The sequence below is a fragment of the Hevea brasiliensis genome, chromosome 16, assembly GCF_030052815.1.
Source record: "Hevea brasiliensis isolate MT/VB/25A 57/8 chromosome 16, ASM3005281v1, whole genome shotgun sequence".
NCBI lineage: Eukaryota > Viridiplantae > Streptophyta > Magnoliopsida > Malpighiales > Euphorbiaceae > Hevea > Hevea brasiliensis.
The window spans coordinates 48,788,181-48,805,063 of NC_079508.1; the positions used below are offsets into that span (position 1 = coordinate 48,788,181).

The 16,883-nt window shown below is 36.0% G+C and overlaps 1 protein-coding gene across 5 annotated transcripts; it reads right to left on the reverse strand.

Annotated features, from left to right (window-relative positions):
- Window positions 1-197: 197 nt before the first annotated feature.
- LOC110648967 (exocyst complex component SEC5A) lies at window positions 198-16,785 on the reverse strand. Of its 5 annotated transcripts, none has more exons than XM_021803349.2 (21): window positions 16,175-16,782; window positions 14,011-14,162; window positions 13,521-13,612; window positions 11,484-11,678; window positions 11,161-11,288; window positions 10,921-11,079; window positions 9,825-9,929; window positions 8,765-8,839; window positions 8,265-8,402; window positions 7,959-8,135; window positions 6,617-6,760; window positions 5,130-5,274; window positions 4,846-5,056; window positions 3,578-3,693; window positions 3,261-3,495; window positions 2,619-2,709; window positions 2,126-2,203; window positions 1,970-2,026; window positions 1,631-1,780; window positions 959-1,171; window positions 198-630 (listed from the first exon to the last, which is right to left on the reverse strand). In XM_021803349.2, exons 1-21 carry the CDS (start codon window positions 16,583-16,585, stop codon window positions 415-417), a joined length of 3,288 nt encoding a protein of 1,095 aa, XP_021659041.2. In that variant the 5' UTR covers window positions 16,586-16,782; the 3' UTR covers window positions 198-414. The 5 variants fall into 5 exon arrangements, with proteins under 5 accessions (XP_021659041.2, XP_021659042.2, XP_021659045.2 ...); XM_021803350.2 differs by having other exon boundaries at window positions 5,130-5,256; window positions 16,175-16,781; XM_021803353.2 differs by lacking the exon at window positions 16,175-16,782 and adding an exon at window positions 15,745-16,162.
- Window positions 16,786-16,883: the final 98 nt, after the last annotated feature.

Genomic DNA, 16,883 nt, shown 5'->3' on the forward strand with positions numbered 1-16,883 from the left:
TTGTTAGGGAACAGGGATGATAACTTCTTGTGCTATCTTAAACCATCTGTCGTTTGGCATATATAAAAGGTAAACACTAAAATATAACTGCAACCTTCCGTTAAGCATTTTCTTGTCACAAACTATAAAATCATGTTTGTTGCTTTCAGTAAATCAATTACAAACTAATTGGGGAAGTCATATCCTAAAACCATAAATGAAAAAATTTTGGGCATTTTATTAGGACTTCAGAAAGAAGAAAGACCAAAAAAAGGAAGAAAGACTACTGAGAGACGAGCTCATAGGAACTTACAATGGAAAGAATATGGATTTCATTCAATTGGATGTACTGCTAATATACAATACAACAATTGCACATACATATGGGGAAAACTGTGAAAGCAAAAGTTGCAATTACCAATGATGACTTCATCATCAATGCCTCTGCCGAGAGAAACTTGGGGATCCCATTGCTTGTGTGCCTCTGTAGTTTCTGCTAGGGGAATCCATTGACCTTCGGAAGCCATAAGCAGCTTTTGCTGATTCTGGCACCGAATCCAAGGTAATTGACTCAATGAAGCATGCTGTATTGATTCGTGTTCTCTCAAGTTCTGCTTGAAGCAATTCAGAGCTACACTGCTGAGCAAGAGCCTGAAGCACAACCAAAAATTTTGGAGAAAACATTAGAAAATACAGGTGAAAACACATAATTTTATCTTACTAATAGTTACTGTCACTATTATTAAAGACGTGGATTGTTGGTTTCCTGCAAAAAGGATCCTAGATTTCGCAAATAGATCATTATTCATAGAATTGCACCCATTACTCCAGTTCTCTCTGTTTTTGGAGCTTTCCAAAATTGATACATTTACTTATACCCGTGTTAGATTAATCACAAGAAGAGCACAACTGATCCAGTGTATCCTCAAAGCAGAATCTGTAGGCAAATTAACTAAACATAGAGGGATATGATGCTTACAATCAGGTTGTCTGGAGACACAGTCATCCCTTGTTGCCTGTCATCAAGTGCATCTTCACTCCCACGAGTAGATCGCCATTGATGCCCTGGATTTTCAACAGCTTCAGCAACATTCTCAGTTGCTTTCTCTAAAAGCACACCTTGCAGGGACTTCAGTGACTCCCTTGCATCAGGTGTAAAATATGGATTCAATATGGACTCAAAATATTCAAGCTGCAGGAGAAACACATAGGGAAATTAAATGACTAACCAGTTATATGAGTGAAATAATTTGAACAGTTATACAACTCATAGTATCTTGAAAACTGCTGCATCCTGCAGATGAAGCAAATAAATCTAATTTGTTCCAATGCATTACCCCCCTCCCCCTCCAAAGAAAAAAAGAAATGTCAAACTATAATTTATCTTATATGTATATATGCTTGGTCCCCTCAGGCATCCAATAAAGTGACCCCTTCTTACCCCTCCTTGGGGTAGAGCAGTATAGTTTACAGGCAAGCCAAAAAATTCAAATTATTTAGACCCAGTGAAGCAAAGCAGCAAATTCCATTCGTCGTACAGCATGAAATAGAAACAAATGTATGGATTTAAGACATAAGTTTTATTCAAGAATAAGCAGCTCAATTCTATAAATCATACCAAGGAAAGAAAAACCATGTCCCCCTCCCCTACCTCAAGCATGAGCTGACAGAAACCATTTGCATCAAGTGACCTAAGATCTTTGCTTTTGTTTTCATGGAAAAGGCTCAGAAAAGTATCAATTAGACCTTCCACAAGAATGCCAAGTGTCTTATCCAAGAGAGGCTTAGCACCAGTGAAGACCTGCAATGAGGATTTTATTAGGATATAAGAAGATCTAAGAGAGAACTACAACGATGAGAGATGCATAACTATTGCCCGAGTGAACACTTGCTCCTTAAAGCTTAGTATATCAAACAAAACATTACAAAATGTGCAACCGTTAACACACTCAATTTGTTGTGATTTGATGGAAGTATACACATCCTGTACCTCTGAGTGAACAGCTACTAGAGAGTGCAATAACTCCACGGCTGCATTACGAAGACCCTGCAAAGGTTCATCATTTTTTAATACCATCTGTTTGGCATAGTATTTTTGGGAAGAATAATAAAGAAAATAATCAACTATAAAATCATCAAATGTCACTTTGACTTCAGGTGCGGATCCCCATCGTACACCAGAGTTTAGCAAATAGTTCATAGCTGCTGTTCTGATCATATTTGCCTGGCAAGAAGACAGAATTTCTTAAATCATGAACTCATAATGAATAAATAGTCAAAGAAAGTTTACATTTCGTCATTGTCTTCCATCAGCATCTCTCACAAGGAATGTTGAGCATGAAAGGGTTTTTAGATACCCAGTTGATTGATATGATAAATATACACAATCAACAAGAAATTACGGTCTTAACACCTTTGGCTCAGAAGCTGCAGATATGCGCAAAATATACCCAGTTCCACAGAAAATGATGCTCCAGAACTTAGTTGATTCAAATTTGATTACACTTTTCTAAATCAAATAATGAGGCAACTTCTGCTGCCCAATACACTCATATTTACTAGCCTGGCTACATACAATCCTCCATGGACATGCATTCAAACAATTTAGCATAAAAATTAAAGGAACAAGTATGCTATACCTTTGCAAAAGTATACTGCTGAAGGACCTTTTCTTCAAGACCAGAGAAGGACATCACCAGATCTTGTATATCACTGTCATCTTCTTTTTCCCTGCAGTTACAGAGACAACATAGCACATTCATAATAGTTATCCGCAGGCAGAATATACAAACATAAATGCATGTCTAAACACACACAGGTCCGCTAGGAAGATAACAAAAATGTGAAAAAGAATAACCATGATCCAGTTGCCATATCTGAAGCATAATCTTGAGTGCCAATACAACCAATCACAGGGCGTAATTCTTTTTCCTAATATTTATAGTTGATCCACAGTATGCACACTTGCACATTTATGCTAAATGTACAATGAACGGTAAATCATATCAATCCCTAGCTGGTCTTGAGTCATGTGTCATGACTAATGACTCTCAGGCCAATTTTCGAACATTTAAAAAGCTTGGATAGGTTAGTTATGCCAAAGTAATAATGACCCAAGCACGTTCCCTCAGCTTGGGCCAGAAAGCAGGTTATCCAATCAGCGTCCTACAAAACCAACCATATGTTTCTCATATACGACCCATTTCAAAGGCTAAAGAATGCAATGGCTGTTTTGATACTTCTTCCCTCCATGGAAGAGGGGCAAAGAGTTGACTACATACCTAGATTGCTGCCAAATATTTTTATACTTGTTGTACAACTCATAAGAAAGTTCGTCTTTGCAGTATCCAATATTACTTAACACTATCAGCAATTGTTGATGAGGATTTACAACACTTCCAAGGAGATCAGATGATACTTTGTCTTCACTTTCATGAGTATATCCATTCTGCAAATGCAGACTCTCTTTGCTTGATTTGTTTTTGGCAAGCTTACTCCCAATTTGCTCCAAATGACCTGATAAGTGCAAAAAATATGAGACTTATAAATTATGTTTTCAGGTCTAAACATCAAATTGGTAATGACTAATTCATCATACCTGCAAAATCTAGGAAACAATTTAAGAAGGCAAGTCTAACTGATTCTTGAATTTCTTGAAGTTGTGAAGACATCTCTTCTGATTTTCTTGCTTCACACCTCAAGGACTGAATCATCCTGGAAAAGAAATGTAACAGGGCAATAAAAGATAGTATATTGCAGTTCTTGTATCCTCTTTTTGGATCAAAGAACAATTAATTAAAAGGAGAAATAATGAAATCACTACAAAAATGAGGATCAGATATCCTTTTCCAAGTGAAACAAGAGATTAAAAAAAATTCAAAGCAGCAAAGGCCTCCAATCATGCAGGTTGGCACCAAGTTAAATGTTCAGAAGAAGAAATCCTCAACAATGCCAAAGAAACAATATTATCATGCAGTAACTGTAAAACCTGATCCCCAAAAAATGTCCCAGCCAAATACATCATCACCACAACCAAAAGCTATCCATTTGGGACAAGGGGAAAAAAAGAGGGGAATGGGACAGTCCCAGCCACGGCTAGTTTCTGTCCATGGAGGGAAGAGACCTGAACCACTGCAGGAGGCTGGTTCCCATGGTTTTGGCTTCAGTTCTATCCGGGTTGAGGCAATCCAACAGTTGATTTTTTTTTTCAAATTTTCTATCTTTTTTTTAAGGTTCAAAACAGAACTTTTGGGCAGAACCGCCAGTTCTGGTTCAAGGGAAGGAAGGACCAGGACCAGCCCTCCTCCAAGACAGTTCCAGTCTGGTTCGGGCACACATAAAGTTGACTGGTTTCAGTCCTGGATTTGATCAGGCCAGTTCCGAGCCCAACCCAGAATGTAGTTGTGTCTAGATTGGAAGAAGGAAAGAAGGGAAGAGCTGAAGGGGATATGCAGTTACAGAAACCTGCAAAGCTAATTCAATAATATTGCATCATAAAGATAATTGTTAAAAAATAATGAGGTTCTAGCATTCAAACTACACAAACATTGTCCAACCATTTCAAAATTTTATTTTTTAGAAATATGCTTTTGCGGGTTTTAAATGGTCCACTTTTGACAAGCAATTATGCTATGTAAAGGGTTTCTCTTTTCCTTCTTTTAACATGCAAGAAAACCAATAGAAAAATTTAAATTAGGAAACGCTAAAGAATATACATGCAGTAGTGACTCTCATCCTCATATTGAGGTCATGAGGAAAGTCTTGCAGCCCAAAAATCATAGATCAGTTCACTAACCTTGGACTTGTCCAAACATTAATTATAATGTTCATTCACAATGTTCATAATAGAAAGCTCTAGTAACTTACAAATTGATTTGATCCATCACTGAGGCTATAATTGAGCGGAATGCTAGAGGTAAGAAAGAGATTGTATATGGAGATTTATTCCTTTCAAGAATAGATACAGGAACCCATGTTTCCTCGTTTGATATCTCTTCTGTTGTTGCTCGCATCCAAGAGCAAAGCCTACGTATATAAATCTTAGTAATCTCTGCCTGAAGAGCTCGGAGTGCCATGACTGTAACAAAGAAGTGGTAATACAGTCAGTTCACAACATAAAGACACAGCAGATTCAGTCAGAGCTTACACACCAGCAGTAGGTGGAGCTGAATCTTTTGCTTCAAAAGCTTGGCAGGCTTTGGATATTTCCTTTGTGGCATCACTCATATAAGACCGAAGGATATTTGATTCTTCAAGATCACAAAAGGTGTTGTGAACCTGCACTAGCAATGAATTCTATGGAATTACAGGCCAAAAAGCAGGGAAGAAACAGAATCACTGGCTACAATAGATACAGCCTAAAGCAAAATGAAATTAAATTTAAATATGCAAGAAAATAATGACATCACCCAAATAGCACAACTGATTACCCATGAAATATTTTGGAGGATTTAACAGGAAATTTTAAAAGAATACAATATAAAATAAAAAACAGGCCCAACATCTGTTCAAAAATAAACTTTTTGGTTACACACACACAAGCCATCAATGTATTACCATAACAACTTCTTGTCCTTGCCGAGAAGTCAAATTGGAAAGCATAGCGTGACTAGAACTTGTCACTAGTGTAGTTATATTGACCACAAGAATTATCAACCATAATTATTATATACATCTCCAAATATGTAGTGTGTGTTCCATTCATTGTGGAATGCATCTTAAGAAAATGTCCAATTAATTATTCACATAAAAAACATTTCAAATTAACAGAAAATAAAATAATGAAGAGCCTCAAGCAAATTACAGGAGCTGATGCACGCATGGAAAGGCAACAAGGCATCATATGATATGCAAAAGAGAGCACAGAGTTTCTCATTAGAAAAGGCAGAGTAAATGAAGTTTAATGATATAAAAGAGTATCCTTAAAAAAGGATATAACAAGGGCAGATGCATGGTGAAGTTGATTTCACACTCAACTCAACAGAAAACAGTTCCAAGTTCTAAGCCAAAAAAAAAAAAAAAAAAAAAAGAAAGCAAAATAGAATGGAAACAGCCTAAAACTTGATGAGGTCAACACTAAATTCTAGGAAACCAATCAACCTTCTAAACAAAAAAGCATTATTGTTTGTCCAAAACAGTACCTACCAGAATTATCCTTTCTACCCATACTTATCCTAGGTAGCACTGACATGAGATGGGGAAATAGACAAGGAAACTACAATAGGATATTAAGAATGGCTAGAAAGGGTAAGTATGGCAGTGCTACCTAGGATAAAATCAAAGTTTAAATAAAATGGGCACAAAAAAGTTCAGTATGTCAGTATTGCTGCCATATCTAGCTGGTATGGCAGTGCACTGAGATAAAAGGAGGATGTATTATTAGATGATTTGGAAAAAGAATTTTTGGAGAGCTTTTGATTCGAATATATTTCCTGTCTACTGATTTCATTATTAGTGCCCGAGTTCAAACCCCTCAGTGCAAGGATTCAAGCCATTAATGCAAGAAATTGCAGAAAACAGCTCTGCCTCGGGTTTTTTTTTTTTTTTCCACAAGACCTGAAGTGCAATTCCAAAGGGCAACAAGATGGTCTAGCAAAAAATTATAACACTGAGAAATGAACAGTACATATTATATTACCTTCACTTCATATGCAGATATAGTACCGCGAATCATTCCAGCAACTTCATCAATAGAATGTGTCGAGTACCTACCATCCCCAACTTTTTCATCGGCTTTATTTGCTGAAGTGTTAACATTTGATTCAGCAGAAACTTGGGAAGACTGAAAGAATATGATGCATGATCAAAATGAATGCTGAAATTTTCTTAGGGTCCATTTGGGAAGGTTTGCATTTGAAACAAGGGTGGCTTTGAATTTGTTTTGAGTGAAATTATAAACACCAAAATTAATGTCAAATTCAAATACCTCTTCATTAAAAATCCAATTTATCCAAATGGACCCTCATAAAAAAGCAATTATTAGATCCTAATTGTATCGTAAAATACCCCTTCATATTAATTTTGATGATAGCAAATGTTGTATAATGAATTTACACTATGTTTTTCACCCGTGTAATGCAAATTTTCAGAATCAGGCAGTTTAAGCAATCACTTATTCCAGTTCAGCAAGAGGCTAGTGCAAGTATGCTAGCACCAATGCTAACTAATTTCACATGATAAGGAACCATCAAGATTGTTAGAATGAATCATCAACATCAAAATATAATTTTCATAAAACCTCTTAGCATCACTAATTTCAGTCTTTCAAAGCTCACAGTACATAAAAAAAAATCAGGATGTACCCACAAGCTCTTCACTGTATTTGGCATGGTTACGGAAGAAACTCTTTATATATTGCACTGCACTAAATTTTAACTTGAAAATCAGGTTCATACATGCGCAGACATAAACATTCTAATCAGTCCCTAAGCTTTGGTGAACTCACCAAGTATATCTCAATCAAAAGATGCTGGATTACAAGTGGTTGTCCAGTACATTGAATTGGTACCTATTCTGGGGGATTGGGCCAAAAGGATATAAACAAACAAATTATATTCAAGATTTTGGTACCAACGACCCCACATTATCTTATGTCTTGTAATTTTTTCATTTCAGAATAATGTCACTTATGCATGACAGAACAAAATTCAGAAAAGGTACTTGGAGTTCAGACTTGTTTACATTTCCCCTTCATTCTCTAATTTCAACCATTCTCTGCTCCTGTTTTTCCTCAACCCTTAGTTGTCTTATTTCTCATGAAGAATAGATGAAAGTAAGCTATTGATGCTTCTTTAAGCAGATGAAAATCGAAATGATACCCCCCATATGCACTGGAAAAGGAATGAGCACGCATATAATGTACCATATGGCTTAGAAATGTTTTTTTTTTTAAACCTACATTAAAAGGTTATTCATGCTAAATAATATAAAATCTGCACTTATAAACCAATATCTAGGAAGAAAGTCAACATTCAGACTACCTTGGCAAATTTCCCACTGAAAACAGAAAGTGCAACTTTCCAGAAGGCCGGCATATGATGGATCAGTACAGCAGTCAACCTTCGAATATACTTTCCTCTAAGAGTGTCAACTTCTTCACCAGTCAATTCTATTGCTTGTGAGTCTACTCGCAGAGGAATGTTGTTGTCAACATCTGACTGAGTTAAAAGAGAGAGAGAGAGAGAGAGAGAGAGAGAGAGAGAGAGAACATTCAGTAATCATTGTTCAGCATCAACTCACGGATTACAAATTAAAGTAAAATAGTCCCCCAAAATGTTTGCACTTACAGATTGATTTAGATTTTGCTGAATTTGACTCCACCTTGCATCAGAGAGAGCTCTTGCACGCATCTCAATAAGCAAAGTTTCCATTCTAGCTTCATGATCTAAAGTGCATTTTTCAAGCAAACCTTGAATTCTATTATTCTGCCAAAGAGACATTAAGAATCAACAAGTTGACTTTCCATCTGTGATATCAAAATCTTTCGAATAGTTAACACTCAGATGAGTGAATTTTTTAGTCTTGTACACATGCTAATAGTGATAGTGAAGGGTTGATTAGAATCAACTATCAATTGTAGGTGAAGTGTGGAGCTGAACCGCTGGAAGCACATGTGTAATGAAGCATAAAACTTCAATAAGGATCCATTACATGACTGAATTTACAGCCTAATCTTGAAATCCCATTTGCTAATAAACATGATATTATATGCTAAAGGAAATCAACCAAAATATATTAATTTGTTTGCAGAGACATTCCTCGTATAAGTGTTTGTTGATTAACTGACCTGCACATTTAAATAATGCCATACAGGATCCGATTCAGGTTCCAGCTCCATCAACAGCCTCACGGTATTCTCAAGCTAAATGAACCACAATTTTATCAGTAGCCAGCAAAGAAGAAAAAAACAACTAGACATTTAATTTCCTATCAATGCATAAATATTATTTAGGAACTATAAAATCCATTTACATTCATTCACCTTACCTAGCCATGTCACAAGGACCCCATATAACACTGGTAGTTAATAAACAATAATTTCCTTTATAGTTTCCAATTAAATGGGTATCTAGTTAACTACATCTATTGCAGTTTGTAAGTTTAGCTGACTAGTGAGTGAATGTCATCATGTTTAAAATGAGTTAATGTTCAGCATAGCAGTGGGCAGTTGAAGCTGTGCCAATAATTGACCTCTTGAGATAATGTTCCCAGCAGGGCTCTTCTTTTTAAAAAGATATAACTGATTAGATGCCAAAGACTTCAAAAATTTTAGATGAAATAAAAATTTGTCTATCCTTTAAAACAGAAAAAATTTGTAACTCAAATAACCCATGCTGAACTCAGATCAAAATGCTACACCAAGACCTATTAGCTATAAACTAGATTCAGAATATGAAAATTATTCGCAACATATCAAATCAGTCTAGCAACTCTATAGCCTTTACGCTATTTTCTTTTAGCATAGAATGCTACCTAAATCAAGTGCATATATTTTCAAGGAAATGAACAACGTTATTCTAAACCAAGTACCTTGACCTAAGGACAAAAACATGAAGAACCAAGAAGCAACACTAAAATTGACAACCATTAAAAAAACCATTAACAATTTTTTACACAGTGGTTTCTCCAATATATGATTGTTTCCATCAAATCACAGCAGAGTATAGAAACAACCATCAAAAGTGGTATATTAAACACAGCAAATGATAAGTTTTTATTTCGAATAATCGCTACATATTATTTACAACCTACAGACAAGCATTACCTTAAGGCAAAATTTTAGAATGTCTTGACAGCAAATGACTATACACCACAACAAATTTTAAAAAGAAGTATGATAAACTTACATTTGTAAGGTCTATTTGTGGATCTTCCATTAATTTGTAAAGTGTGCCCTTAAATTCATGCATCACTTTTTCAACCTCTTCAAGGACACGTTTTAGTATATTTACCTGAAATTGACACAAATCAACAACCATCTAAAAAACAAAATAAAAAATAAAACACATGAAAAGGAAAATGAACCAGTGTTCTCCTAATGATTCAACAGATTAGTGAAACTAGAAATTGTACTGAAGACTTTCTATCACTTAAATACATGCTAAGACATTACAGTGTCTAAAAAGTAAAAACAATAGTTAAAGACTACAGGCCAATCCATTATACAGGATGATGTAACCTTATGATGTACAACATTCTAATATTCTAGAGGAGAGAAAGCTAAAGCATAGGGCTTGTTTCTCAATTACCAGCACATAAATGCAACTACGAGATAAAAGGTGGGTAGATTAGAGTCTCATTTCACATTTAAAGATTAATGATAGCAAAATTCATACAATAACTCAGTTTATTTCAATTTCTTGCCCAGATTTGGGTAAAGCTCTATAGAAGGTCCCCTACAAAAGTCTAAGAACTCCAGGCATAAGACCAAATGCACATCCGTGTCTGATTGATTTTACAGTTTTACTAATAAAAATGAGTTACAAAATGATGAAGTCTACACACACACACACACACACAAATAATAATAATAATAATAATAATAATAATAATTGTTGTTGTTGTTGTTGTTGTTGTTGTTGTTGTTGTTGTTGTTAAAAAAAGGATAGCAAACCCTTCCTGGTTTCCTGCGCAAAATTAATAAAGTACCAGAAGAATGCCTTGTTGTCATAAGAGCATATATTGCGGCTACAACTACTCATCTTATGAATATCAAATTAGATAACCTCCATGTAGAGACAGAAAATATGGTCTGAAATGAGAAATCACAAGCTGTGAATGCTTGTCTTTAAAATCCTTCGCTGGTAACATAAATTAGGAGAGCAACAAACATATAGACAAATTTCAACAGCAGACCATATGCACTTGATGCCTAAAAATTGGACTAGAATTATCTGCCACAGTGAAACAAAATGACAGTAATTAATTTTGATTCTTGCATACATGAGAGGGCAGAGCGATTGACTTCGCCTTTTTGTATTCCCTTACAGCCAAGTCATATTCACCCTTACTAATGCTGTCACGAATAGCACTTGGCAAGTTAAATAGCGTTCGGAATCTCTGAAGCATTCCTTGGACAGATCTGATCTTCTCAGCTTGAGCCTATTTACAAAACCAAAAACTGCCAAGTGACCAAAAGGCAAAAACTTCAAAGCAAATTTAAAACGTTAAAATCTTACTAACCTGTCTCTCAAATAGAGGCTCAAAAGCACGATTGGCCAGTGAGCTTACACCTTGCATGCAATTGAACAGGAGAGAAGTCCCACAACCTTCAGGGTCTTCTTCAATTCGTTTCAATTTTGATTCAATATCTGTAAATGAATTAGGGATCTCCATGTCAAAAACAAGAGACACTTAGCATATCACTACCAGCAAGATATCCATATAATACACTTTGCATGGCAAAAGCAACAACCCAGGAGGCTGGGCGTAACCAAAATCTCCAGCTCATTTGTTGTAGTTAAGATTAAGATTAGTAATCCATGAGATATGTCATTCTTCCATACCATCAATTGTTGTTTTGCAAGAGACAAAGCAGTCAAAATTGTCTTTAACCAATTGTTTCCTCTGTAGCATACGTCCTTTAAGATCGGTTTTTAACGCAAGAGCACCAGCCTCCAAGTCTGCTGAACTAGTATCTCGATGGACTCGGGATAGAAAAAGCTTTGCATCAAACTTTTCAGATAAATATAACAACTTCTCTGCGAATGAAAGGTTAAGTGAGAGAAAAAAAAAAAAGAAGTAAGCAAAACATAATTGACAAATTTATTTTAGCAATCCATTGGTGAATTCAATTATGGTTAATGCCTTTATGAATTTTCATCATTTTTCTCATTGTTATTGTGGATAAGTATCACAGGTTAATTCTCACACATTGTACTAAACACACCTCCTCAATACAATTAACAGTAGGAATAGGACACACCTAAATAAGGGTTTCAAAAGTAAAGAGAACTCCTAACTCTACAATCAAACTTTTAAGTATCAAATTACATTTTTATTCAATGCATTGTAACACATGAATGATAAATCTTTTCAGATGTTATATTATTAACATTACTATGAAGTTGTGGGAGAAAGTTGTGGAGCATCGACTACGTCATGATACTTCTATCTCTCTCAATCAATTTGGTTTTATGCTCGGTCGTTCAACTATGGAAGCGATTTTTCTCATTAGAAGCTTGATGGAGAAATATAGAGATGTGAAGAAAGATCTACACAAGGTTTTTATTGATTTGGAGAAGGCTTATGATTGTTCCAAGAGATGTCTTATGAAATGTGTTAGAACAAAAGAGAGTATCTATTAGGTACATACAAGTGTTGAAAGATATGTATGAATGAGCAACTACTATTGTGCGCACGGTGGGAGGGGACACAAGAGATTTTTCGATCTCAATTGCATTACACCAAGGATCAGCCATAAGCCCTTACCTTTTACATTAGTTTTAGATGAATTGACGAAACATATACAAGAGAGTATTCCTTGGTGCATGTTGTTTGCGGATGATATTGTTCTGATAGATGAGATATGAGAAGGAGTCAACAAAAAGCTAGAGCTTTGGAGAAGTACTCTAGAGTCAAAGGGTTTTAAGTTAGCTAAAACCAAGACAGAATACATGCATTGCAAGTTTAGTGAAGGCCAAACTGGTAATAGGTAAGGAGTTAGTTTGAATTGAGTGGTACTGTCCCAAAGTAATCACTTTAAATATCTAGGCTCAGTCCTTCAAGTAGATGGGGGATGTGAGGAGGATGTTAGTCATAGGATTAAAGCCGGATGGTTGAAGTGGAGACGTGCCATGGGAGTTTTATGTGATTGTAAAATTCCCAATAAGTTGAAAGGAAAATTTTACCGTACAACCATACGACCGGCTATGTTATATGGTAGTGAGTGTTGGGCACTGAAAGAACCATATGCGTCTAAGATAAGAGTTGCAAAGATAAGAATGTTAAGGTGGATGAGTGGCCATACTAGACTAGATAAAGTCCGTAATGATAGTACTAGAGAAAAGGTAGGAGTGGTGCCAATTGAAGATAAGTTGAGAGAAGGGAGATTGAGATGGTTTGGTCATGTGAAGCGTAGACATACAGAGGCTCCAGTTAGACAAGTAGAGCACATTAGATTAGAGGATAGAAAGAAAAAAAGGGGTAGACCTAAATTGACTTGGAGGAGAGTAGTACAACATGACCTAGAAGCATTACACATTTCTGAGGATTTAACCCAAAATCGTTTAGAGTGGAGAAAGCGAATCCATATAGCCGACCCCAAATCTTTGGGATAAAGGCTTAGTTGAGTTGAGTTGAGTTGAGTTGAGTTTTTTACTTTTTAATTATAAACTAATATAAAATATCCCAACTTGCAGAAGTTTTATTGCACCCACTAAAATAATTATTGGAATCATTTAAAATTATAATGCGTAGTAGTAAACGTTAATCATCTTTTACTATCAAAAGGCTTTTTTTCTTAAATGCTACAATAACCTTGCAACATCAAATGGGTAGAGCTATATAGATGATCTACATTAGTGAGAGAGAGACAGAGGTACCGCGAAGATTATTATCCAGAAATTCTTTGTCAGATTTTGGAGAGCTTTCTGATGATTCAGTGATCAACCTTAAAGATCTGTTATCAATGATCCTGACAACAAAATACAAACACAGGTTAGAAAAAGTGAAGGCAAGGGATGAATAATTTAGAATAAAGACATAGTTCAGTCTAAGCTAGCCGCTAGGAAAAATACTTGATGGTTCTGCTACAGTTACATTATTACAGTTGCTAAAAGATTGTAAAATACATATTATTTTCTTGAAAGGAAATCAATGAGAAGTTTTCAAAAACAAATAACACAATCCTGTCCATATGGTCAAAATTATTAAAGCAGTCAACTAGCAGAGTTAAGCATTAAAGAAAAGGTAGAAGCTACGATAACATTACAAAACAAGCCAACCACAGTGCAAAAAAGTTACTTATCAACAAGTTCCAGAAGAGAATATAAGTAAGCAATCCAAGACAAGAATTATGAAAGTGAAACTTACCCCAACCCTAGTGGATCTATACATTCCATGCCACGAGGTAAAGACTGTAGATTGTTAAGGCCCTTTCTTCCAAATGCTGAAGGTTTCCGCTCATACTTTTGAGCCACTGGCGCTGTTCTTGTCTCTCGCATTTCACGAACCCTACGAGCAAGCTGTTAGAGGAGCATTATTTCATTACATTGTTGATACACAAATACTTACTTTAAATAATTGAAATTCCTATTAAAAGGTTGCATGCTTAACATAGAACATTCTAATCAAAGGGCATAAAAGTTCAAAACGAAGAAAAAAAATCTTTAAATAGTATGTCTTTCAGACCTTTATTCCAAGATCTAAAGTTACCAATAATGTTTTACTATGAATCCAGAGAAAACATAAGAGGTGGAGAGAGTAAATGAACATTTTAAATAAATATTAATAAGAGTGTCCATGTAATTGCATAAGAGGAAGTGCAGATGCAACAATCTTTTAACTGCCTCTAATATTCAATTCTTTGTTTTCATAAATCAACTTGGAGAACAGAATACCTCTATTCTAGCCTATGTTACTTAGACTCGGGTATGGGTGTTAGAAGTGGGTGCACATCCATGTGTCAGACTTGTGAACTTTCTAAATAGAAATATGGGATATGGATCTAAATTTAGACACGGGTGCTTGGATACATTATGTCGGCCAAAAGGGTTGAAGAAATTTGTTCAAAATGGGCCAATCACAATGAATTGTCATATGCAACCATTGGATTCTCAAAATGTTCAATATTTTTTAACTTGTTTTGACCTATCCTTTAATTCAAAGTTGCATTGTCTTTTTAACTTGTTTTTTTACCTACCCTTTAATTCAATATGCTTTTCATCTTGAGATATCTTGTTACTCGAGTGTCCGACTACATGAATATGTGTCGGACGCATATTTCATGTCGTATCCCATGTCGTGTTGTATCTACATGGGTACGGTAGGGCAAAATGAAGAGTTCAATGGTTCTAACATGTGAGTGATTTGGATAATCATATAATTACTATGCACATAAATAGTTGTTGCACCATCTTAAACCAATGATTCTTGTCAAATTTCACATAAATTTCAAGTAGTTCAAGGTTGCTGGGCAAACCTAGTCCACCTAACATTCTACAACTGGATGGAACAATAGATACTGATATAGCATGAGATTAATGCCTCGGCATTTCAAGGATGGTACGTCCACAATAGAGGTGAAAATTTGACCCTGAACTGGCTAAGAAAAAAGATCAAAACCCACTTGAACCCACATTAAACCCAAAGGACCCAAAAAATTTTAGGATTGAACCTGAGAAACTTGAATGATCCTAAAAAAAATCCTTTCTTAAACAATTGCATCAAGCTCCCCAAAATGATTTTTAGAATTACCTCAACATCCCAAATGACCCAAAATAAATTCCCAAAAGCAGACCTGGTTGACCCAAACCTACCTGACCTAACTCGATTGCCACATTTAGTTCGTAATTTTCTCAATAGTTACTCTCACTCTCAGGAATTCTGATTTGAGCAGTAAATCTTTCTGTATTACAGATTTCAATCTAAGAATTTAACAAAATCATAAGAACTGAAATAAAAGCATGGTTTCTGAATCTGATAAGTGACTATGTTCATCATAGTAAATCCCTCACTCTAAATCAAACAGTACTAAAATTTTATCAGATTTCCAAAATAACAAGCAGTTCAACTCTTCAATTACAGTTCTAATGAGATAATACAAACCTTTTTATGCTACCAGTTCCAAGCCTCAAATGCAATTTGTTTCCAATTAGACTACAATAACTAACCACCATACCCATGGCAAGCTCTTCCCAAACCATGCACACATCTCTTACTTAAAAACTTCCCATGCCCCATTCCTCTGCCTCATGAACCTCTCCTATCAAGCACCTCCCCCATCCCAAACAATCTTTCAGTTTAAAGCAGAGGAGATAATAACATGGCCAAGCCAAGTATCTGTATATCCACTTATACATAGAGAGTTTCTGAAAGAGCTATGTCCACCTGAATTCCAGTAATCCAATCAACTTTATTTCCGGCTAAACCAGAGACACTTGCCTATTGAATTCCTTGAAATTCCAGCAAAGCAAACAACCTCTGCATATGTTTACATCATTAACATATAAGAAAAATAAGAGTAAACTACGCATACCTCAGCCTCATCCACTCTTTTCCAGCAATCAGGCTCTTCTCCATTCCACGCTCTATCATCCTCACCCCTCCCTCCTCCTCCGCTAGCTCTCCCTTTCGCCCCTCCTCGATCCTTACTCACCTCCTCATCTCCGCTCGATATACTAAGCATTTCCACCTCCGAATCATCGTCCTCCTCGACCACTCTCCTATTCTTCTTCTGTTGCTGTTGCTGCTGATTATGTACCATTCTTGTCCCCGGCCTGGGTGGAGTAGTGGCTGTCGTCTTCGGTGGCTGCACGAAATTAACAACCGGCTTCCGCTGACCGGAAGAAGATGACGACAGTGGTCTCTGGTGGTTGAGATCACGTTGCGCTTGCTCCTTCAATGCCATCTGGAGGAGCTCATCCTCGTCGTCGCTGTCGCTTGACATTTTCGTAATTTTATGGAAGTTTGGGAACGTTCTGAGTTAGATCTGAGCAGCTATGGCCGATACTTTGGAATTAATGGGTGTTTGAGCGGGTTAAAAAAATAAATAAAAAAGAGAAATACACAGGGACAAAGGAAACGAGAACGAAGAGAGAAAAGTTCGAATATAGTACGGCGTATAGTTGGGTTTGGTGTGAGTGATATGATGAAAAGACACGTGAGGGTTGGGTCAGGACCCATTATTATGGTTAAAGTTTGCTAATTGGGGCTGGTGAAATCATTAGCGGACTATTTAAATGATA

Bases quoted from the DNA above. Each gene is read 5' to 3' on its own strand.
- LOC110648967 (XM_021803349.2), bottom strand. From the start codon at position 16,585: ATGTCAAGCGACAGCGACGACGAGGATGAGCTCCTCCAGATGGCATTG. The intron at 5,275-6,616 runs GTAATATAATAT...GTAATTCCATAG, and splicing joins TATCTGCATATGAAGTGAAG to AATTCATTGCTAGTGCAGGT. The intron at 3,694-4,845 runs GTAAGTTACTAG...TTTCTTTTCCAG, and splicing joins GTGATGGATCAAATCAATTT to GATGATTCAGTCCTTGAGGT.